Genomic DNA, 24,010 nt, shown 5'->3' on the forward strand with positions numbered 1-24,010 from the left:
ATTATTGACTATTACACCTTTCTCTTTCCTTTGTAATTTTCTTTTTTTTCTCTCTTCCCTATAAATTCCAAATTGACTTTTCTCATAAACTCTCTCTCTCACTCACCTTTCCCCCACAACTTTCTTTACCACCATTTTGAATTGACAGTTTATTTTCCTTTAAAAGGAACCTGCTTGTAGGGACACTTTTGCCTGAGAACTAATGTGAAGTTTTTTTGTGAAAAAGAGTGATTCCTTGGTACTTTCTGGTGATAACTGCAACGGCTTCTCTTCTTCAACATCGTCAACTCTTCTTTGGGTTCCTCCTTTCCTTTTCTCCATGCTTTATGATCTCCATTATTTTCCAATCATCTTATCCCCATCATGCCCATTTTTGAACACACGCCATCATCTCACCCCATCATCTCCATCTAGTTCTCATTGTCTCCCTTCTTCCTAACTTCATCAATTTCCACGCCTTATTCCATCCAATTTGTAAATCATTTTCCACACTTCATCTCCACCCCTTTCACATCACACACTAACATCTTCTCATGCCAATCAAATCGCATACTCCCTTCTATATGTTTTCCCACCTTCTCCTCTCCTTATTCACATCTGCTTGTGGAGCTCCAGAGCAATATCAATCAAGGCCATTCAACATTAGAACATTCAAGCTATTGGCTCATGTCTCGAGGTACCTTGGGACACCTTAACTTTGAGATAATTATTGATCATGGTAATGGTTAATTTGATCTGAGTGATTGTTTATGTTAGAATTTCTGTGTACTAAACTTTGGTCGACCATTAAGTTAGGAATATCATAAGTATTACTAAATTGTCTTTGTTAAATCCCTGCTCAATTGATTTAGTTCCTTTTATAGGACTAAACCAAATTGGTATCATCCTCAAAGAACATGTAATTAATATTATATTTGTGTTAATTTATTAATTTCACGAAGACCATTTATGTGTCCCACATCACTCATAACACGCCAAAGCCTTGATTTCCCTGATTAACTCGCTTGAGTTGATCTTTGGGGTGGGACATTGCAAGACAAGGCTGTTCTTAGAGTCATTACACTTTGGTAAAGCACGTGAGCTTGGGGAATTTTTTAGAGTGATGGTAACAGAGTGAGGAAAAGAGTCTGATATGCACGTGAGCTTGGGGAATTTCTTCATATAAACCAGAAAAAATTAAATGTGAAGCATTACTAGTAATATGATGAAATAATGAATAAGATAGAATCCAATAGAACAATAGATAATGCGAGAGAATGGTCAAGAAAGAGAAGTATAGAGAGAACGAGAGATAGAACACAAATTCATAAAATTCTCGGAATTGCTAAAAAGAGATAAGATAGTATAACCGGTCAAGTGGGCAAGAGCGAGGGAGAGATACGTACTAGTACCTTGGGGGAACCACCATATTTACATTCTCTAAAACACGACAAGTGATAGATACACATGCAAGCATAGCGAGTGAATTTTCTTTATATTTATTTCATATTAACTTCATTATTTTTGCGATACTACATTTGGTTTTCTGTATGAATTTACCAAGTAAATCATGAATTAGAAAGCGGAATCTTGCGCCGATTGCTTACTGATAGAATGTAAGGAATATTGCGCATATTTGTTAATCATGGGATAAGAGGAGTCTCTGATCCAATTATTGTTAGATACACATCAGTCATATTACATTTTCCCCACAATAAAACTAATTAAAAGTTTCCATGGACCATTTCCCACAAAGAAGATGGCGAGGAAAAGCCATCTTATGCAAAGAAAACGTAATGGTTAGTGCTTCTTCTTTCAAATTTATTCGTTAGATTCAAATAAAACATGCGTCCAAAAAAATCGTATAGCAATCAATCAGTAATACCATCAGCATACAATTTTCACAAGAATTCATCACTCGTATCTCAGTTCTAAGAAACTACGGGTAAGTAATCTGCATAAATACCTTCAATTCATAGGAAAAAAACTAATCTGCATAAATACCAGAGAGCATTAATGCTTATCATTACTAGTAATATGATGCAAACAAAGGATCAGATACAAATTCAATAGAAAAGCAGACAATGCGTGCAAATGGTCGACTAAGAGAAGTACAACGAGAATCAGAAGTAGAACGCAAAGTGAGTGTCTGCGGGGGAGAACCGAAAAAAACATTAGGGCACATTCTTCTTCTTTTGTAATCTATCTTAGAGATTCAAAGAAAACATGCGGTCAAAAATCATATAGAAATAGAAAAAAAAATACCACCAGCAAACAGGTTTCGTAAGAACTCATACCTCGTATCTCAGCTCTAAAAACTACCAAAAAAAACTAATATGCGGCGCGTTCCTCTGGCGGGAATTGGTCATTGGCCGTGTCAGCGCACAGCTCGTTGCCGCCCTCATTAATTCCACTCTTGGCCAACAGCACCTTCCGCTGTTTGTACAGGGCCACATTGAACACCAATTGTATCAACCTCTCTTGTTCTCTCTCCTTTCTTTCGCTTAACTCTGCGGCGCTGGGAATTTCCTCATCGTAGTAACCCTCCTTGTTTTAGTAACCCTCTTCATCGAAGTAACCCTCCTCATAGGAGTAACCCTCCTTGTCATAGTAACCCTCCTCGACATTGTAACCCTCCTCAATGTAATAACCCTCCTCATCAACGTAGTAATCCTCCTCATCGAAGGAACCCTCCTTGTCGGAGTAACCCTCCTCGTCCAAGGAACCCTCCTTGTGGGGGGAAGCCTCCTCATCAGAGGATGGAGGAAAGACGATGTTAAATGCCGCGGGGCGGGGCTGTCGTTGGTATTCCCCGCTCGATTCATCGTCCGACGATAACAAGTTGATCGAGGATTTGCAAGCCCCTCCTTAACTTGAAGTCTCTGTAGGCCCGCTGGATCGTCCAAGCGGCCGTGCTCTCCTCAAATTCCATCGATCTTCTGTCCAAATACCTTTTTATGGATACGAAACTCCTCGATGAACAAGAAGAGACCGCTGCCAAGGCTTCCAATGAACAATACCCTCCCTCTACATCGCTCTCCCCCATCACCCCTCTTCCTCTATATGCATATATATATATATATATATATATATATATATATATATATACCTTTTCTCATTGCCGGTAGTTTTGGAACTTCCGATATTGGCGCCAAATCCCAAGCACGGAAAAAAGACTTGGTCAGGTGAGGCCCCATGATGAAGGCGGCAGGTCGGGCAGCTCGGATTGGTCTAACCGGGGTCGAGCTGATTTAACCCCACCCGGCCCAGCCGAAACCATCATCGTCACGATTACATCAGCAATCCCGTAGAGTCATTCGTCCAGGAGGAAAAACAGAGTGGATGGTGGAATATAGATGAAATAGACAGAATGATGCCGGACGTCGTCAAGACATCGTCCGGTCGACACCGAGGGTAGCGGCTCGGTATCGAATCAGGATCTGGATCAGTCAATGACGTTCAGCATTGTCCGAGCAATGCAGATGGACAGGAATAACTGAAGACGATGATGCGTGAAAGTCCTACTATCGTACGTGCGTGCGCCGAAGTGCGGTGTTGACGTTCCAGAGATTTATGGAGTCGCTTCTAGTGAGGTCAAACGGACCTCCCGAACCTCACCTGAGAGGGTTGAGGGCGAGTACGTCGCCGAACGGGGATACCCTTCCTAGAATGCTCACACGCGTCGGGTGAACCCGACTTGTACCGGGCAGGTAAGAACTCTCGTATAGATAGTCGTCGTTTTCTCAACCTGTCTCGCTCTCACCTATATCTAACCCGAGCGCGGAGGAGGCAGATCAAAAGTATACTGAAGAAAGTAAGAGACGTAAAGGGAAGCAGGGTAGGGGGGTACCTTCATCGCGCAAACGACGGATATCTCGTATCAACTGAGATCCAGAGAGAACAGCAAGACCGAGGGCGGCAGCAACTGACTGGTGCGGGAGCGGGCGAGAAGGTGGTACAAACAAAGCGGCGGGCGAGCAGCGTACTGGGCACGGTAAGAAGAGCGGGCACTGCGCAGGGCGGCGCGGCGCGCGGCAGTCGTGGCATGCAGGCAGCGCGCGGGCTGGCGCATAGCAGTGGCGGTCGATCGCGGCGAGGCGCTGGCAGCGCGTGGGGCAGGCCCACGGCAGCATGGTGCGGTGTAGACTGATCGCGGGGCAGGCGCACAGCAGGGCGACGCACGAAGGGTGCTCACGGTTCGTGGGCAGCGGTGTGCTGGAGACGGCGGCGAGCGCACGTGCACGAGGGCGCGGGGTGCACGAGCACGGCGACCAGGCGCGCGCAGTGAGGTCTGCCGTACGCACGATTCCGCGCGGAGGCGTGGGGTGTGGCCGGCGGCAGCGGCGTAGGCGGAGAAACGGTGGCGTGCAGACGGCGGAGGCGCTGTGGACGGCGTCGGTGTGAGGCGCGGCGTCGGCACATAGGGCAGGGGGGGCCGGTTGCGGGACAGCGGAGCTGTGGGCGGCGGCGGCAGTGAGAGGACGGCAGCGGCGTTGGGACGGTGATGGCGCGCGTCGTGGCGTCGGCGCACGGAGCGGAGGCCGATCGCGGGATGGCGGAGTTGGGGACTGCGATGACGACGGGAGGGCGACGGTGGCGCAGGCGGGTCTTCCTCCCTTCTCTTCCTTCTCTCTTCTTCCCTTCTCTCTTCTTCCTTCTTCTTCTTCCTCTCATCCACGAACGTGACTCTTCAACTTCTTAACGTTATAATTCAAAGAAATATCAAGAGTGTCTTGGGGGGGCACCCACCCCTCCCTTATATAGGAAGGATGAAATGGGCCCCCCTGAAACAACAAAGGAAAAAGAAAATAAAGGGCTTGTAAGGCCCACTAGGTAGATGGGAGGGGAAGATATCCTCATATGGGTTCTTCCCCTCACTACAACGGCAAAACGATAAAGACGAAAAACGGTGAAAAGGAAACAAGAAACAAGTAAGTCAAACGCTCCGAAGGTGTCTTCACGCCGAATATCTGAACCCGGGGTTGCGCGTCGATGCTGCGGCTCGTCGTGTCGGCTGGACACGTGTCGGTGGCGGGCTCGATGACAGTGCTGGCTCCTCGCGTGACGACCCGGCAGTGTCGGACGGTCCCGCGCCATCAATCCTCCTGGGGTGGAAAGGACTCGACTCCGACGAGTCAGGGTGGTTGAACGGTAGTGGCTAGAGTAGATCTTGCTGAAGGCGATGGAGCTCCTCCTCTGAAATCCAGGTGTCGTCCGCGCAAGTCCGTCCCGCCCAACGCACCAGGAACCTCCTCGATATCCCCTCCCCTGCATGGTCAATTACCTCCTGCAGTACACAATCGATTGCCTCGTGCCTATCGGGCGAAACAATCAGGGGAGTGGTCGTGGCAAACTCACTCACGCTGATGGGGTCTATAGAGGCTGAGTCTGGGGGGTGAGAAGGGGCCCGATACGAAGCTAGGTCCGCCACATTGAATGTAGAGCCTATTCCCCAAGTGGGGGGAATCTCGACGATGTACGCGTTGTCGCCCACTCTTCGGAGGATCGGGAACGGGCTGGCACTACGAGCATGCAGCTTCGTAGCCGTCCCAAGAGAGTACCTCTCCGGCCTAAGTCTAACCATCACTAAGTCTCCCACGTCGAAATCTCTGGGTCAGCGATGCAAGTCGGCGGCTTGCTTGTACAATGCATTTTGATGCGTGATCCTATCATGAATGCGATGATGTCATGCAGAAATATATTGGGCAAATGCAAGACCGTCTTTTAAAACCCTAACATGCGGATCTATGGGAGCTAGGTCTAATGGTCAACGGGGTGCCTGGCCGTAGGCGATCTCAAAGGGGCTCAACCCGGTGGTACGGTTCACCGAGGAGTTGTATGCGAACTCGGCGCGCGGTATGATAAGATCCCACAACGTGAGATGTTCGCCAACTAGGGAACGGAGAAGGTTGCCCAAACTTCGGTTAACTACCTCCGTCTGACCGTCGGTCTGCGGATGGTAGGCCGTCAAAAATTTGAGCTTCGTGCCCAGGAGGCTCCACAAGGTCTTCCAGAAGTAGCTTGTGAAGCGTACATCCCGATCGGACACGATCGAAGATGGCAGGCCGTGGAGGCGCACAATCTCCCTGAAGAAGAGTTGGGAGACCTTCACGGCGTCAGACGTCTTCGCGCAAGGCACGAAGTGTGCCATCTTTGCGAACCTATCCACGACTACCATGATAGAGTCGTGGTGCCTCGCGGTGCGAGGCAATCCTAGGACGAAATCCATACTCACGTCGTCCTAGGGACGCTTGGGCGTCGGTAGCGGGGTGTACAACCCGACGCTCTTCTTGACCTGCTTGGCCAAGGCACAGACGCGGCATTGGGCAACTATGTTGCCGACATCGCGCTTCAGTGAAGGCCAGTAGAACTGGTATTCTACGGCCACAATCGTCTTGTCGCGGCCAAAATGGCCGCTAAGTCCTCCGGCTTGACACTCCCATGTGAGGAAGTCACGCAGCGACGTGCAAGGCAAGCATAACCTGTTCTCGTAGAACAGGTATCCATCTGTGACGACGAAGTCCCTATAATCCTGGGACGGGCCTCGTCAGACCTCGGCGATGATCGAGCTGAAATCGGGGCAGCTGTCGTACGCTTCTCGGACGGTCTCGAACCCTAGGACTCTCACCTTCATGACGTTTAGCACATGGGCTCTCCGGCTAAGGGCGTAGGCGACGACGTTGTCCTTGCCCTTCTTGTGCTTGATGACGAATGTGTAGTCCTGTAGGTACTCGACCCACTTGGCGTGGCAGTCGCTCAATTTCTGCTGTGAGTGCAGATACTTGAGTGCCTCGTGGTCCGAAAAGAGAACAAACTCCGAAGATAGGAGGTAGTGCCGCCAATGCCGTAAGGCCTGTATGATGGCGTAGAACTCCTTGTCGTACGTGGAGTAATGCAGCTTGGCGTCATTCAGCTTCTCGCTGAAGAACTCGACGGGGCGACCCTCCTGGCTGAGGACGCCACCAATCCCGATGCCCGAGGCATCATATGTGACCTCGAACACCTTCCTGAAGTCGAGTAGGCGAAGTACCAGCGCCTGTGTCATCATGAGCTTTATCTGTTGGAAAGCTCATTCTGCTGTCGGTGTCCAAGTGAACAACTCCTCCTTGAGGCAGTCAGTGATGGGGGCCGTGACGGAACTAAAGTTCCGCATGAATCATTTGTAAAAGGTCGCGAGACCTATGAAACTCCTAACATCGTGCATATTGGCTGGTATCGGCCATGACATGATGGCCCGGACCTTCTCTGGGTCCGCGGCAACGCCCTGAGTGGAGACGATAAACCCGAGGAAGGCGACCTCCGAGGTGAGAAAGCTGCACTTCTTGGGGTGAGCGTATAACCGCTCGCGCCGCAGGACGGTGCAAACCTGCCGGAGGTGGTCGAGGTGCTCGTCTGTCGATTGACTATAGACGAGAATGTCGTCAAAGTAGACGACTACGAATTTCCCTATGAACGCGCGTAGTACCTCATTCATGAGGTGCTGAAAAGTACTAGGCGTGTTGGAGAGGCTGAATGGCATTACTCTCCACTCATATAACCCATCCTTTATCTTAAAGGCGGTCTTCCATTCGTCGCTGGGACAAATCCGAACCTGATGGTATCCACTCCTCAAATCTATCTTGGAGAAGATAGTAGATCCTGCCATCATGTCGAATAAATCCTGGACTCGGGGAATGGGAAAACGGTACTTGACTGTTATCTTGTTGATGGCACGACTATCGCAACACATACGCCACGTGTCATCCTTCTTCGGAGCTAAGAGTGTCGGAACCGCACATAGGCTAAGGCTCTCCTAGATAAGGCCCTTCTCTAAGAGCTCCCTGACCTGCCGTAGTAACTCCTCGTACTTCAGCGGCTCCATGCGGTAATGCGGTAGGTTTGGTAGTGATGTGTCGGGTACTAGGTCGATTGCATGCTGTATGTTCCGCATCGGGGGCAATCCACCTGGTAGATCATCCGGGAAGACATCTCCAAACTCCGATATGGGAGCCTCAACCTCTGGCAAACGAGGTGTAACCGGTGGGTTGGTGGGGACGTCGAGGGTGACGGTGAGATACAAGGGTGTGTCGTCAGCCTCGCGACCCAAGTCACAGGTGAACAAGGGCCCTTTGATGACCATTAACCCTACGGGTTTGGTCGCGGCCGGCTTGTTCGTCAGCTTCATGGCATATGGGTGCCATGTAACCTGTCGTCCCTGGTACCTGAACGAACAGGTGTTCGTACGCCCGGTTAAGGTGACATCGTGGTCATACAACCAAGGACGACCTAGGATGATGCTCCCCACTTTCATGGGGAGTACGTCGCAAAGGACGTCCTCGGTGTAGGCACTCACCTTCAATGAAACGTGGCATTGAAGCTTCACTGGTAGTGAAGAAGCATTGATCCACGAGACGTCGTAGGGAGTGGGGTGCTCGATCGCAGCCAACCCTAGTCCGGTGACCATCGTGTCGGAGATGGCGTTGATGCAACTCCCACTGTCCACGATCAGCTTGCACGCCTTGCCATTAATCTTGACGTATGTATAGAAGATCGAGGTGCGGAGGGCCGTGTCAACGAATGGTGTCAACTGTGGTGCAGCCGGAGGGATCCTAGTGGGGTTGGTAATCCGCGGTGATGGTCGCGCTCTGCTAATGCCGGGTGTGTCGACAGCGATGTTGGCCAACGGCCGGTTGGACACACGTAGTGCCACGGAGGGGGTCTCTCGTGCCTCGATGATCTATATGTACCCGATCTGTCCATCGGGCTCCTCATACTCGAGGGCGTACTACTCGTCTCTGTGGTAGTGATCCTCCTACGGTGTGTCCCCTCCATCGATGTGATCCGGGTCGACATCTCCAGTGTCGATCAGAAGTGCTGAAGAGGGGCATTGATTGGCCCGGTGTCCTCTTCTTTGGCACTAGTAGCACGTCATGAGTGCTTGGCTAACGGCGGTGCTCCGGGCCAGTAAGTCGCTAGTGGCAGCCCGAGCTAGTGGGGTGGACCCCACGGAGGTGACGAGGGCGGTTCCTTGCCCCCGGTGGTGGAGGAACCCGTGTAGTCTCGGGTGGTGTAGTACGAGCGGAAATGGTCCGGATGGGTGGGTTACGGGGCTCGGTGTTCACGCTAGGTGTTGGGGTGTCGTCGGCGGGAGGATCCATATGCTCCACTAAGTGGTAAATCTCGTCGACTTCGGCCGGTTGGCACTCGAGGACCTTGCTGCGCAAGGCAGGTCTGAGGCCATGGGCGAAAAGTCCAATGATGATCCGTGGGTCCTCCACGAAGCGGCAGCGCATCCAACATTCCTCGAAGGCTTCGATGTACTCTGTCACCGCGAGTCGACCCTGCTTAAGGTCGAGCCACGAGAGAAAGAGGGACATCTGGTACTACCCAGGAACGTACTTGCTCCTTAACTTCTGTGCCATTTCCACCCAGGACGTGATGGGTCATCCTCGGCGGCGACTCTCTCGTTCTCCCAAAAGATCTTGGCCTGTCCGCCAAGTCTCGTCTCCGCGTACTCGACACAAAGGTCGTCATCCATGCGATACCACCGGAAATACAAGTTCATGTTCAACTCCCAGTCGATGAACTCCTTGGGCTTCCAAGAGCCCTCAAAGACGGCAACGTCAGCACACACGCTCCTCTAGAGGCGTGCACGGTGCTCCTCACGCCGACATTCATCGTCGTCCAAGTGCCGCTCGGGCACGGGGTAGTCTCCACGTCGCGGCTCCATGTGGCGATGGGGCGGGATCGGTTCATAACCGTGGTCATCCCAAAGGTGGGGAGGACCATCCCGTGGTGCTCGGTCGATATGCATCGCACGATGTGGGAGTAGGGGGACATCGTCAACCCCATAGTGTCGTGGTGGGGGCCGCCAGAAATCGTCATCACGGCGCGCCGATGGGTCAACCATCCTAGGATCACGAGGCTGGATGGGGTCGTATCGACGGACGTAAGGGTCCCGGCGGACCGGTCGGTCTGCGTCATACCCGCGGGTGGGGTCGTCCTGCGGGTGCTGCATATTCCAAGCACGGATATCTTGGGGCTCTCGTGCTGGCTCTCTGATTAGGCACTCCTGCGGAGGGACGCCGTCTGAACGGTGATCAAAACCCTCGTAATCATCATTGAGGTCATGGACGAGTCTCCCTTGGGGTCCTTGTCGAGCAACCCATGACAGGTTGCGAGGTCGCCCTTGGGCGGCCAGACCCACGTCAGCTCCGTGCTCGGACGTCCGTTGGTTGGCGAACATACGCTCCATGCGTTCCATCCTAGCAGTCATGGAGCGGAAGTAGGCTCCCTGCTCGTCCGGCAGCTCCTCTCGAAGCGGATACTGGCGTGGTGCTCCTCCCCGGCCTCGTCCTCGACCCCGTGTGGGGGTCACTCGGGGTGTGTACTTGACAACGGGAGACTTCCCATGGGGTCGTCGACCTACGGTCGCCCTGTCCTCGTAATCACTAGGCGAGGCGTCGTCGAGGAATCGCGGTGAGCCGCGTGGAGAGTGCTCTGGCTCGCGGGACGCACTGGGAAGTTCTGGTGGGCCCGATGTACCGGGAGCACCCGTACCGTCAGGTGTAGTCCGCGTGGCCTCGACATGCAGAAGGACGGGGTCAGCTACCGGGGTCGCGGGTTGGGGTTCCGAGAGGGCAGTATCATTGCCTCTCTCGTCGTGCGACGGTTCGGTTCGTCGCGGGCAGGTAGAACCTCCGCGTTGTGCCATCCGTGCGGATCGCATCTCTACGGCCATTTTTGAAAAGATGATGCGATGCTGATGCAACTAAATGCGGATGCGAAGTCGGAGACGTGCTGTGGGCGACCACAGCCAGGCTCTGATACCAATTTGACGCTGAACGTCGTCGACCGATTGAGATCATGATTCGATACCGAGCCACTACCCTCGGTGTCGACCGGACGACGTCTTGACGACGTCCGGCATCACAGAAACAGGGTGAAAATGAGAGTGAGAGAAGGTGTGTGACTAATGAAAGAAATAATGAAATAGTGAGGGAAGATAAGAGAGGGAGAATGAAATAATGAAAGAAAGGAGAGAGCAAGAGAGAGTGTGTGATGGGAAATGCTTAACCGCCTTCCCTCTCGCTCCTTTCTCTTCTTTGACTTTTCTCCTCTCTCTCGTCTCTCTCTCGTCTCTCTCTCTTTCACGTTCTTTCTCTCTCTCCTCCCTCAGCCCCTTCTTTGACTTTTCTTCTCCCTCCACTCCTTTCTTTGACTTTTCTTCTCCACTTCTTTTCTTTCTTTCTATGGGTTTTTTCACCCGCTTAACTGCCCATTATTGTTGACTATTCCACCCGTCTCTTTCCTCCCTAATTTTCTTTCTCTCTCTTTTCTACAACTTCCAATTTGACTTTTATCCAAACTCTCTCCCTTACCTTTTCCCACAACTTGCGTGAACCACCATTCTCTCTACCACTTTCTCTTAAACCACCATTTCAAATGGATAGTTTATTTTCTTTGTAACTGCATTTTCTTTTCCTTTAAAAGGGCCATGAGCCTATTTGTAACTGCTTGTAGGAACACTTTTTCTTGAGAAATATTAAGTTGTTTATGAGAAATAATGATTCCTTAGTGATTTTTCTGGCAATAACGGCAACGGGCAACGGATCATCAATGAAACGAGTACGACGGTTTCTCTTCTTTAACATCGTCCACTCCCCTTGGGTTCCTCCTTTCTCTTTCTTCATAATCTAGCCTCTCCATCATTTTCCTATCAACTTATCCCCATCATCACCATCATTGAATATATTCCTCCATATTAACCCATCATCTTCACCAAGTTCTAATTATCTCCCTTCTTCTTAACTTCATCAATTCTCACGCCTTATCCCATCCAATTCATCCGATTTCACACTTCACCGCCACCCCTTTCACTTTACCCATCAACATCCTCTTGTGCTGATCAAATCACACACTTCTATTTGTCCATTTTCCCACACCTTCCCCTCTCTTCATTCACATCCGCTCGTGGAGCTGCAGATCAACGTCAATCAAGGCCATTCAACATCAGGATATTCAAGCTATTGGCTACCACTTTTGAGTACCTTGAAGCACCTTAATTTTTGAGATACTTCTGGTTCATGATAATGGTTAATTTCCTCCAGTGATAGTTACCTTAGAATTTCCGGTGTTAAACTTTAGTCGACCATTTCCAGTATCATATTTCCATTAGTTAGTATGTCAAAAGCATTACTAAAGTGTATCATTGAATCCCTGCTCTATTTACGTAGCCCCTTCTATAGGATTAGATCGAATTTGGATCATCCTCAAGGAACACATAATTAACAATATATTTGTATTAGTTTATCAAATTCACGAGTCCATTTTCATGTCCCGCATTAGTGTGTCAATAAGTCAAGCGAGTGAGAGAAAGGAGAGATCATGTGTGTGTGTGTGAGAGAGAGAGAGAGCAACAGAAAGAGTGAGATGATGACAGTCATCATTCCCGCCATCTGTGTCAATCGTTGTCATTGTTGTAGATGTACCCATTGATGTTAGTTGTCACCATCAATGTCCATGTCGATAACTTTCATCATTGTCGACATCACCATCGATGTCAGTTGTCATCATCAACGTCCATCTCAACAACAATCATCCCCCTCCAACTCAGTAAGGGAGAATGAGCTAGTATTATCACCGTAAGACCCTCAAAGTAGTTAGCATCACTCGTAATAGCATGTCTTCAATGTAATTAAAGTTTATTATATTTTAGATCTAAAACCCCTGAGTTGACCAGCAGAGGAGGATGAAGCTTAGCTTGTGAAACGAATGACAGTAAGTTTTGTAATTTTCTATCTAAATGAGAACGTTCATCGTCTCATGTATTGAAATGAGAAGTGATCATTATGATGTGGCTATCCTCGTGAAGTTGGGGGAGACTTGGAGATGGAAGGCCCAAAATAGAATATTGCCCATTTTTCGTATGTTTTAAAATCACATTTGTTCTAACTGGATGATTAATAGAAATCTAGAATTCTCATTCCAGAATCCAGGTGTTATTGATTCGATGATTAATTAAAATGTATGTTTTTCCATATTCCTTTTTGTTGGTCACATTGTTCTGTTGATGAACTCAATGATGTCATCTCATCGGTCACATTGTCAATCACTGAAATCAGTTTTGCATCAATTAGAGCGGCCAGGGACATTGTCTTGATAGGTCAAGTCATCTCGACTCATTTGGTCTGTCAGGTGTGTGACATCGTTTCTGTTACTTTGGTAAGTCAGGTCAGTGATGACATTGGTCAAGTCACCCATGAGGTCGGTCAAATGGCTGATGCCTCTCAATCAGTTCAGGTCCATTCCCCTCATGTGTCCAAGACCAGTCGCAGGAATCATTTTAATAAGTATCAAAATTAAAATGTGCATAGACACCAATGTCAAAATAAGAAGTGATCATCATTATACTGTGGCTTTCTCTGTGAAGTTGGGGGAGACTTGGAGATAGAAGGCCCAAAATAGAATACTACCCATTCTTCGAATATTTTAACATCACATTTTGTACTAACTGGACGATTAATTGAAATCTAGAATTGTCATTCCAGAATCCAGCTGTTACTGTGGTTATAATGTAGGGACGCGGACGGGACGGGACTTGGACTGTTTAGGACGAAGTTCATCCCGTCCTACGTCCCATGTTAGAGTATGGACAAAGGACGGGACGGTATTTCATCTGCGGTCAAAAAAACCGTCCCGTCCAATAATCCCGGGACGAAACTTCGTCCCGTCCAGTCCTCCCGGGATGAATTTCGTCCCAAAATTCGTCCCGGCCGAAAAAATACATTATATATTAATAATATATTATAATATATTATAAATTGTCCTCGCCAGGCCACGTGTCAACATCTCAACCGTCCCGTCCGGCGGTCCCCCAGACGAATTTTAGTCCCAGAATTCGTCCTTGCCCCTGGACGGGACAATTTTATCGTACGGGGACGAAAAAACCGTCCCGTCCGCGTCCCAGCACTGTAACTGTGGTGGTGGGAAAAGAAGACCCGGCTGCTAAAAAAGAAAGAAGAGTCTCGTACAAGAACAGCACTTGAAAGTGTACATGAGAGAAGAGTCGTCTAGTGGCTACAAGGATCTCTGGCATTTCCTCCAGCGGGGCTTCTTCGAGTCGAAGGCTTGGCGCTTTCGCCGTCTGCCCCCCCGCGTCTTCTTCCTCTCGACGGCCCTCTCCAGACGCCCCACCCTGTCCAGCAGCCCGCTCATCACCCTAAACTGCGCCTCGCTCCTCTCGCGAAGCTCCGCCGCGAGCCTTTGCAGAGCTCTGTTCTCCTCCATCACCCTCTCCACCATCACCGATCCCGCTTCTCCGCTCTCGATCGCTTCCCCCTCCGTCGACCCCGCGCGATCCCCGCCGACGTCTTCAGACCTCTCGGGAATCCCCTCCATGGCCTCCTGAAGCGCGATCGCTCGCCGAATCACCCGCCGGCGGTAGTCCCTCGCCCCGCGAACGGAGTCGAGCTCGAAGAGCAGCGCCATCAGCGCCTCGCTAACCCTGATTCGTTCCTTTTGGATCTCCCCCCGCGATGCCGATTCCTCGATCGCCTCCAGCTCGGCCTCTAATCGCTGGACGATCTTCACGCTCCGCCTCGCCAAGAAGCCCCTGGCGACCTTCTGAATCGTCATCACCGCCGATTGATGGTCGATCGCCGTCGTGATCGCCGTCGACGGAAGAGCGCTGGGCTTCTGCTTCTCCTCTTCGGAACCGATGAAGACGACGGGGATGGAGACGATCTTCGCGGCACGCCCTCTCTGTCGCAAGCTTTCTTCTCCGCAACAACTGCTACGATCACGAATTTCCTCCATAGAAGCAACTCTGCAACTTGACCAAATTTCGCTCCTTTGTAGATGGAGAAGATCTTCATGGCGGGGTTTTATTCTAGACGATCTTCGCATTCTAGAAAATTCCAGAGGTTGTTCGAATTTTATTTCGTGGAAGCTATCGTTGGAAACTTCGCCTGGAACTTTCTAGAACGTTCGATAAACTGGAGGAACTTCTGTCCGTTGGATCAATGTTCTCGGATCGGAGTCCCCGTTTTAATTAAGTTATTTATTTTCCTCCAATTGGCATTCCCCTGAAACACTTTATGAACTTCGGGTTTGAGAATTTTGGGATGAGATTGATGGGATATCTTAAAAATATAGTGATTATAAAGATTAAACGGTGATGATTGCAGCAAAAAAAGGATAAACTAGTACTTGCGACTCGCCTTTGTGTAAGTTTTGGAGAAATAAAATTTCGTTTTGATTTATATGAACAATTAAATAGCTGACGGGCAATAACTGCTTGTATTTTATAAACTTGTTGAACATTATTTTCTCAAAAAATATTACCTCTAGGGCTTACGGCTATTGACCAAACAGAAGTGTTCTCTCTCTAACGTTTTCTCTCTCTAACAATTAAATTCAAATTTTTGTCATACAGAAAGATCTGACAAATGATGAGATATATAGATATATATATATGTTAATTAATAAAAACATATTCGTTCTTTTCAATGTTTTTGGTCCTAGAAAAGGGGCACATAAATTTAGAATGCTAATACAGTTCATCGAGGATCCACGAATCTTTTTTGTCAAATAATTTTGGCCAAACTTTAAGAATGAGTGAAACAGAAAGGGGAAGGTAGAGGGGAAGAGAGAGAGAGAGAGAGTGAGTGAATGAGAGAGATTGTGAGAGTCAGAACAGAAACAGGTTGGAATAGTAAGTGAGAGAAAAGAGATGAGGTGGATAGAAGGAAGGTTCTAAAGAGGAAGGCGGAGAGAGACATAGATAGGTATAGATAGAGAGAGAGATAGAGAGAGACATAGATAGGCAGAGAGATATGGAGAGATGTGGAAGGATAGATAGAGAGAGAAACATAGGTAGGCAGAGAGAGACAAGGAGAGATGTCAAAGGATAGATAGGAAGAGAAAGGGAGATTAAACTACAGCTGATCATCTATCGCCCATCAAAGTTCATATACACGCGAACAGATTAAACTACAACTGACCGAGCTGTCCAGATCAGGCAACCTGCATTGCTTCCTCACGCTTCAAGTCGAAGACTTTGACAAGAACATCCTCAACAACCTGCTCGAGGACCAGGCTCAAGTTACAACACTTAATTGTAGAAGAAGATGACTTCTATTACATACATCTAAAAAATAACTCATGATGCTTGACCAAATCCAAGTTTGATAATTCTTATGAAAATACCTTGCAATTAGACATGGTAGTTCTGTTCTGTTCGTTTGAAACAAAAAAAAATTTGTACAAAAGAACCGCACAGGGCCTTGTTCTTTGTTCTGTTCTTTTTCTTTCAAACACGAACAAAATTTGCACATTGGAACAAATTAGAACAAAATTCGCACAAAACGAACAAAAGAACCGCACACGGGTCTGTGCGATGATCTGTTCGAATTTGTTATTGTTCTGTTCGGAAAACCAAACAGAACGAACAATTCGCACAAATTCGCACAAAAGGAACTGAACAACCATGTCGACTTGCAATGTAATTTTAATTGAGAAAAATACCTTATCTGGGGTCGACGCGCCTGAAGTTATTCCAATGGTGATCGGTCCCTGAGGCAGCCAGTTCTCCTTCTCCACAAGCTCCCCATACTGCCACATGTCCGAAACCCACATTGTTAGCTCTGTTAATAAGCTGATGATATGCTGATAATATGCGACTTACGTTTAATTTGTAGCTTATCTTGTTCCCCGGACCGATCCTCTTCTCTGTGTCAATCCAGTATGATGGAATCCCGTTATCTTCTGCAATCTCCTGAAGATGCGAAGTATTACTGGAGTTCCATCCTCCCACCACCAAGATTAGGTCAACCTTCTCCTTCACCAGCTTATACATCGCATCTTGTCTCTCCTGGAACAAAGTAATCATCATTTATAACTTGACTGACGAACAATTTAGCACCAAACCAATTAAAAGGATCATAATGCGTATAGGAAAGTTTTATCCCGATGAGGGTTAGGCCTCCAGGATGACAATGACGACTCATCTTTGTCATTCATCCAAGACCAAATATGGATTAGGATGACAAAGTCATCTTTGACATCTTTATACAGTCTCCAAGATTAGCATCTTCGTCGTCATTATCCTCGTCACCGAACCATCACTTTTGTTATTGCCATCATCAAACATTTGACCAAACCAACCATGGACGACGATGACCAATTTGTCATCATCCGTGAACCCCTAGTCAGTTTCATGATAAATAATGACGAATATTTAATTCGACATTACATGTTTTTTTATTTAAGTAGGTAAAAAATACAGATAATTTGCTCAAAAAGTGGGATTGCAGACCTGGGTAGCATCACAGATTGTGTTAAAGCTCATAAAATGGTCGCTGGTGTTCTCAACACCATACTTTTGCATCATCGTCCTCTCCACCAATTTACCTTGAAAAAACAAAATAATCAAATTTTCACGCCAAATGGGAATAGACAAACTCAAGTAAGAAAAATTCATATCACCCACCAATCTCTTCAGTTTCCCCTTTAAGCATTGTGGTTTGGTTCGCAATGCCAAGTCGCTCCAAGTCAACATCTGGGTCAAACCCAGCTGAGACTGCGTTCTTGAATTTCTGAAAAAAAAATCCGGAGCAAAAGAGTTCAGAAAAAAATAAGTCTGAACAAAATGAAAGGAAATAAAATTATAGAAACAAGGTTACTGCACCTGCATAAACTCTTCTCTCGTAGAGCTCGAGCCATTGAGTTTCCCCCCAAGAATATAGTCACACACATACATTGCCTTCAATCAAAGACCAATAAATAGAAAAAGTGAGAATAAAATCACGGTGAAGCAAAAAAAATCATAGAAGGGAGGTTTCTTATTGATGCCAACCTCTGTCATGTTCTTAACGATGATGTATTTTCCTGCAAATGATGCTGTTGCAATGGTTTCCTCATGGGAATACTTTCCGTGGATTATAGAGGTGTATTCCTTCTTTTTGTGTTTCTCGACGGTGTTCCAAACCTGTTCAAATGTTGAAATGATTGGGAAACTCAGATTCCAAAGCAAATGGATAAATTCACGTACTGAATCAGATACTCGATTCTGGTTCCGATTATTATGAAAAAGCATGGCAATTTTGCCGTTTTCTGCTGAAAACTTGATACAAGTAAAAGAGAAGAAAAAAGAAGATTATTCATTCAATACCTTAGACACCCATGGGCATGTTGTGTCGACGATTTGGACGTTCTTATCACTAAGAATCTTCATCTCCTCCACAGCCGCGCCAAATGCAGGTAAAATGACGACATCTTTATTATCAACAACGTCGAATACCTTTTTCCCGTCGTCTAGAGGGATATTTTGAACATCCATGTCGGTCAATCTCTGATAAATTCAAGCCTCATCGTCATAAATCATATCAAATCGACTCTTAAACGAAGATTTCCCCAACCATACAAAAATAAAATTGAAGGGAATCAGCGAATTCCACCTGATTGACAGTTGGGTTGTGAATGATCTCATTCGTGATCCATATCCTTTCTTCAGGGAACTGTTTTCTCGCTTCATACGCAATTTGAACAGCCCTCTCCACTCCCCAGCAGAAACCGTAGGCTTCCGCCAATTTCACAGTCACAGAGCCCCAAGTGTACTCGAAATTGTTCTCCTTGAGCGTCTTGATCACGTCGCCTGGCAATTTCCGGAACAAATCAGCCAATCTAGTTCTAGAACAAGAAATCAAACACAATAACGATGAATCGTCAAAAAAACCTAACTGGTGTACTCGCTGTTCATGAGCTTCAGAGTCTCCTCCTTGTGCCCGAATCCCTTGCGGTTGTAGTTGTCGCTGCGGGCCAAATTAAAGCGGAAGACTTTCGGATCGAAATCGGACTCCACGGCGGCGTGATCGGAGCTCGTCTCTGTTCCTCCGCACTTCACCTGCCATCTTCTCACCGCGGTTCTTCGCGTTAACGATCTGCTGCCCCGGGGTTCCACCATACCCGAAAATCGGCACATCTGAAGCGAATACGCCATCGCCAGGCGAGTTGTCGAAGAATTCAGAAGGAAAATGCGGACCAGAGCGAAGGAAGGGAGGAAGAAGAAGGCCTCGGAGAAGGTTTTCTCTGCCGCTAGTTCTCTCTATCCGCCATGGACAACGCAGTAGAGAAACCAGTAGTGGGGATATGGTCACCGCTGATTCGATGCCACATATTTTCCGGAGATACATGTAAAAATAAATAAAAATGAGAAAAGAAAAAAGGACAAAATTATTGGCTCTCTATCGACCTGGATTCAAGGCCAGGAGGATCCACCAGTTGTCCCTTGCCACGTGGCTGCAGGTGCTCGGAGAGTGATTCTTTTCCCTCACTCTAGGCCATTGGACAAGGGCCTCACATCTGGGGTTTGGGGTCCAACCTCGGATCACAGATCTAGAGTCCTCTTCCAGTCCACTGTAAAGTTCCTGATCGTCCCGGACATGGACGATGGATGGGACGGGACGGGACGAAGTTCGTCTCATCCTACGTCCCATTTTTTAGAGTTTTGTCTAAATCGTCCCATCCAGGCTTCGTCCCGTCCCATTTTGTTTCGTTCACGTCCCATCCAGTCCGAAACTGTCCTGTCCAACGTCCTGGGATGAAACAGGGCATGCGTCAGCATTCGACCACTCAGAAATTGACATGTGGCACGACATGTTCGTCAGGTAGGTGGACCTGTCAGGCGCATACTATACTCCCACAGGATGAAATAACCGTCCCGTCCCCAGTCCAAGGCCCCAGACAGGACAGTTATTTCGTCCATGGACGAAGCAATCGTCTTGTCCGTGGACGGCCGGACAGTTCCTCGTCCCGTCAATTGTCCAAAGTTGGGGATGGGTATATGTTTCCGTTCATAAACAAAATTACTGTCCCGTCTGTCTCCCTGCACTAAATGGATCTGTCCATTCACTCTAGGGTTCTTCACATCCAAGACATGAGGGACGGGGATGATGACAAATGGTTGATTAATGGTGTTGTGATACCTTTTCATTGCTTGTCACGGAATTTTATGAAATTCCATGAAGTGTGACATCGTTGTAAAACCTGTCACACAGTCATCATATCACAAACCATCACTAAAATGTGTATACATAAAAAACTGTGTGCTAAATTTTTTTTTAGGTCTAACTAGATCAAATCTCAGCCAAATCTTAGATGTTTTATTTGAGTCTCACTCCATTTGTATCTATCTTTCTATCCCAGTTCCTATTCATCCTGGTGCCACTGGAGCCGCCCTTGCTGCCAAAGTTTTCCTTCCCCCTGTTGTCGTTGAAGAGATGTTTGTTTTCTTAGACTTAAAAGAAGTGGAGGGGATACCAGATAACTTATTTTAATAGATTTTCTTATGTGCTTATCTCTGGGATGTTGCAGCCTCGATTGAATCGATCATAACTTGATTTGGTTGTAGAGTATCAAATGTAAGACATATCTTAAAACTGAAAACATCTCATTTTATGTATTGAATCCACAATTTCTTCATTCCTTGGATGAGTCTATCTGAAACGTTCAGAGTGCTACATCTCCTCTTCTTTCCTTAAAATTTTACTTACAAAAATCTGGTTTTATCTCCATCTAGTCTCATCGGATCCAAAACTAGGGAAGCGTGGGAGAAGAGAGGGTAGGGCTCTCAAGAATCAGTTACACGAGTATCCAATGAGGGTGCCCCCCTCTATCAATACTAAAAATGAAAATTTCATAAGTTTATGTGACAATTTCCTTAAAGTCCATGGGAAACTTTATAAAAATCCTTGGAAAATTTTCATACAGTTCCTCATCCTGGAGAAATTTCAATAAAAAACTCCAAACCTTGCGTATATCTATCGATTTCCAAAAGTCTTATGAAGGAGACCCTCTAGGCTCATATATCGAATTAGATAACAACTCTAACAACTCTAACGGTTGTTGTATCTAATAACCTTTATTAACAAACTTCATAATTACTTTCATTCAGATATATGTGATCGACAAACCAACAAATATTATATATCTTACTCATTATCCGTTAATCTAAAATACTATTCATTATAACAGACATGTGATTCTTATGATTAAATCCATAAAGATATGATCTGGCTAAGTGAATTATGATGGTATCACAATGCATATATCACTAGTCTTCAAGAATGTCTTCTAAGGGTTATGATTTAAATGATACTTTAGATAATATCAAAGTATTATGGTAAAATAACCCTATCTACTCCCACTCATAAAATGAGTATAGCCAATCCCATATCCATTGGTGTAGGCACTAATGATAGTAGTGGGTGTTTTTTGAAAAAGGAGTTTACTGCATGAATCCCTGATTGTTATTACACCAAACTACCTATCAGGTTGATTCACATCAAAGTTGTGTAAGTGAGCATGAGACTTTTGTATGCCAAAGACGTATACTAAATGAAAAGTTGTACTTTGACTATGAGTTACAAGTTCTAAATATTATGATTTAATGGATAGTCGAGATAGACATTGAGTTATATAGATAGAATATCACTATCTGATCCTACTTATATGAGAATTATGGCTGTTAATGTGGAGACGCTATAGACAGATGGTTGATCCTCTTCGGAGAAAGATTTCATTAAATTGATCTACAAGAAACCCTGAAGGGTATTATACCTAATTATATTTAGGTTGGAAGAGTTTCTCCTTAACTATCTTGACAAATGGGAAAAACGTGGAGATTCTTGTCCAATCTTTTAGAACTTGATACAACCAGGTTTGTCTTTAAGGATAAAGGATTTCATGAGCTAAATCAAGTCTCGGCCTTTCAAAAAAGGCGGGGTTAAAAACGTGCTGATGTTGGTTTTGTTCATCCATTAGTTGAAAGCTCCAAACCTTCTTATCTTTCACTCTTCTCTTCTGAAGGAAAGATATTCCTAAGTGTATCTCTTGCATCTAAGTTGAGTTGTTCAATGCACGATGTTAGGAGTTGATAGAAGCAGCGACAGACCAGCGGATAAATGAAATCAGCCTTCTTAAAAAAAGTATTAAACAATTCTATCCAAATGATACTTTCGAAATAAACATATCTTGAATGAAGATAAGGTTATGACTTCAGGTTTTAAAATTAATGAAAATTCATCTAACAAAGCAAATGATTCAGATGCGAGTTTATGAGTTTTTACAAGCAAAAAAAGGAAAAATTACTTTACAATTTTCTTAAAGAAAATAAAATCAAGATAACAATAAAGAAATATTTCAAACTTATCATAAGTGAACTAAATTAAAGTGAATGAACATGTATAAATAAATAACAAAAATAAAAAATGCTCAAGCTCCGGCTCAAGTGCTACGTGCCTTCCTTCCCAACCTAGTCCTTCTAACTCTATCTAATGTTGATTCATGTCATGGTTGTACAAGTGGTCCATTGACATGAGATGCCTAGTACATCTCTTGGATGGACGATTATGTTTTGAGTATGGCTTATGACGCCCAAACTATGGGCTTCAAATAAGTCTTAGATTAGATGTAGTACAAGGTACATAGAGGTAATTGAGTGGTCAAGATGTGATCGTCCACCCTTAGTATAGAAGGAGATTGACTCAAGGAAGATGATGAAGATAAATCCATAGCTAGGGTTGTGAGGATATTGGAGGAAGTTTTCTCCAACAGTCTTCGTTACGCATTAATAATAACCAACAATGGATTACGGTTTGACGACTAACCATACCTTAAGTCATATGGAAATCCTGCGTGGACGAAGGATTATACCTGTATTGTAACTGACGATGAACAAGGTTCTAAAAGAGATTTTAACTGCTACTCTATATCTTCTTGAGCACGAGTTCTTGCTTGGCAACCCATGTGCTGGGAACTTATCATTTGTATTAAATCGAGCCTTGATTAAATTAATCTACATGTTCATATAGTAACTAAATGGTATTGGACCTTAACGTTATTAACTATATTGATATGGGCCTAGAGGGTCAAAAGCATAAGACGAAAAGGATGCAGGAAGGTATAATATATTTTATGGATTTTTATGAAAAATTATTATGAAGTACAAATAAGGGGGTCATTCATTTTAGTTTCCTAGGCCATCCACATCTGCACTTCTTTTTTTTATTTTTTTCTCATCATTCTCCACACATTCCTCAAGTCCTCCTTGATGGTGATAAGATTCACAAGATCCTGAAGAAGAAGTGGTAGAGAAGGAGAGGAGATCCAACAAACTTCTTCTCAAGTAGATTGAGGAGGTACTCAACATGTTGGATATTTTAGAGATCAATTCTGTATTGATCTTTAGGTTCCATTGCTTGAAATTTTTTTCATGCACCATAAAATTTAGCCCCATAAACCCAACAATTAAGTAGTAAAAAATAGATCATCCAGACTCAATGTAGGAGTAACAGCTCAAGGAAAATAATGCAATGAAGTTCTTGGCACAGGTTGTGGAATATCAAAGAATAATTCTTTCAAGATTTCTAAAATGCATCAGTACTAGCTCTGGTGATTAATTAGGGTTTAATAGTTTTAACCATACCCTAAGTAATCCTAGGAGTGTCAAGAAAATGATGAAATATACAAACATGAAAACCAATGCCCAAAAAGGTTTCATGAGTGAATCAAAATACTCCTTTAAATCTTTTAGTGTATGTGTTGTTACTTGTTCCCCCATAGACTGAAAACACAATCTATAAATTGGGTTAAATTGATATTTGATAAATTAAACTACATCAGGATATAAATAATGAATTATACGGCTAATAAAGGTTATTTGGCGACTAGAGCTATTAACTAGACTAAAACATGGGCCTAGATGGTCACACATAAATATTGTTTTGGATGTTAAGAAATATCCCTAAAGAATAGATTTTTAATAAAAAATCTTGTTATGTATGAATAAGGGAAGGCATCGAGAAAGATTCACATAGGCCAGAATTTTTCAGGTGCATACTTTTTCTTTCCCCTTTTTCCCTTGACTCGCCTCTGATAACATGATAACTGCATATGTATTTCCATACATTTTAGATTTTTTTGGTATTATGAATTTATAGTTTATCATGTTATTATTTGAATTAATCAAGTATTTATGCATTAGCTAGAAATT

General features: G+C 45.6%; 2 protein-coding genes across 2 annotated transcripts; both read right to left on the reverse strand.

Annotated features, from left to right (window-relative positions):
* Positions 1-13,963: 13,963 nt before the first annotated feature.
* On the reverse strand, positions 13,964-14,866 carry LOC144707197 (uncharacterized). Its single transcript, XM_078580322.1, has one exon. The coding sequence runs from the start codon at positions 14,863-14,865 to the stop codon at positions 14,038-14,040; it is 828 nt and encodes a 275-aa protein (XP_078436448.1). The 5' UTR covers position 14,866; the 3' UTR covers positions 13,964-14,037.
* A 991-nt stretch (positions 14,867-15,857) lies between these two features.
* Positions 15,858-19,111, reverse strand: HDR (4-hydroxy-3-methylbut-2-enyl diphosphate reductase). Its single transcript, XM_078579471.1, has 10 exons — positions 18,700-19,111; positions 18,417-18,613; positions 18,131-18,310; positions 17,816-17,947; positions 17,648-17,722; positions 17,450-17,555; positions 17,276-17,370; positions 16,646-16,831; positions 16,486-16,572; positions 15,858-16,041 (listed from the first exon to the last, which is right to left on the reverse strand). Exons 1-10 carry the CDS (start codon positions 18,956-18,958, stop codon positions 15,976-15,978), a joined length of 1,383 nt encoding a protein of 460 aa, XP_078435597.1. The 5' UTR covers positions 18,959-19,111; the 3' UTR covers positions 15,858-15,975.
* Positions 19,112-24,010: the final 4,899 nt, after the last annotated feature.

This window comes from Wolffia australiana, chromosome 8 (genome assembly GCF_029677425.1).
Source record: "Wolffia australiana isolate 7733 chromosome 8, ASM2967742v1".
Classification (NCBI taxonomy): domain Eukaryota; kingdom Viridiplantae; phylum Streptophyta; class Magnoliopsida; order Alismatales; family Araceae; genus Wolffia; species Wolffia australiana.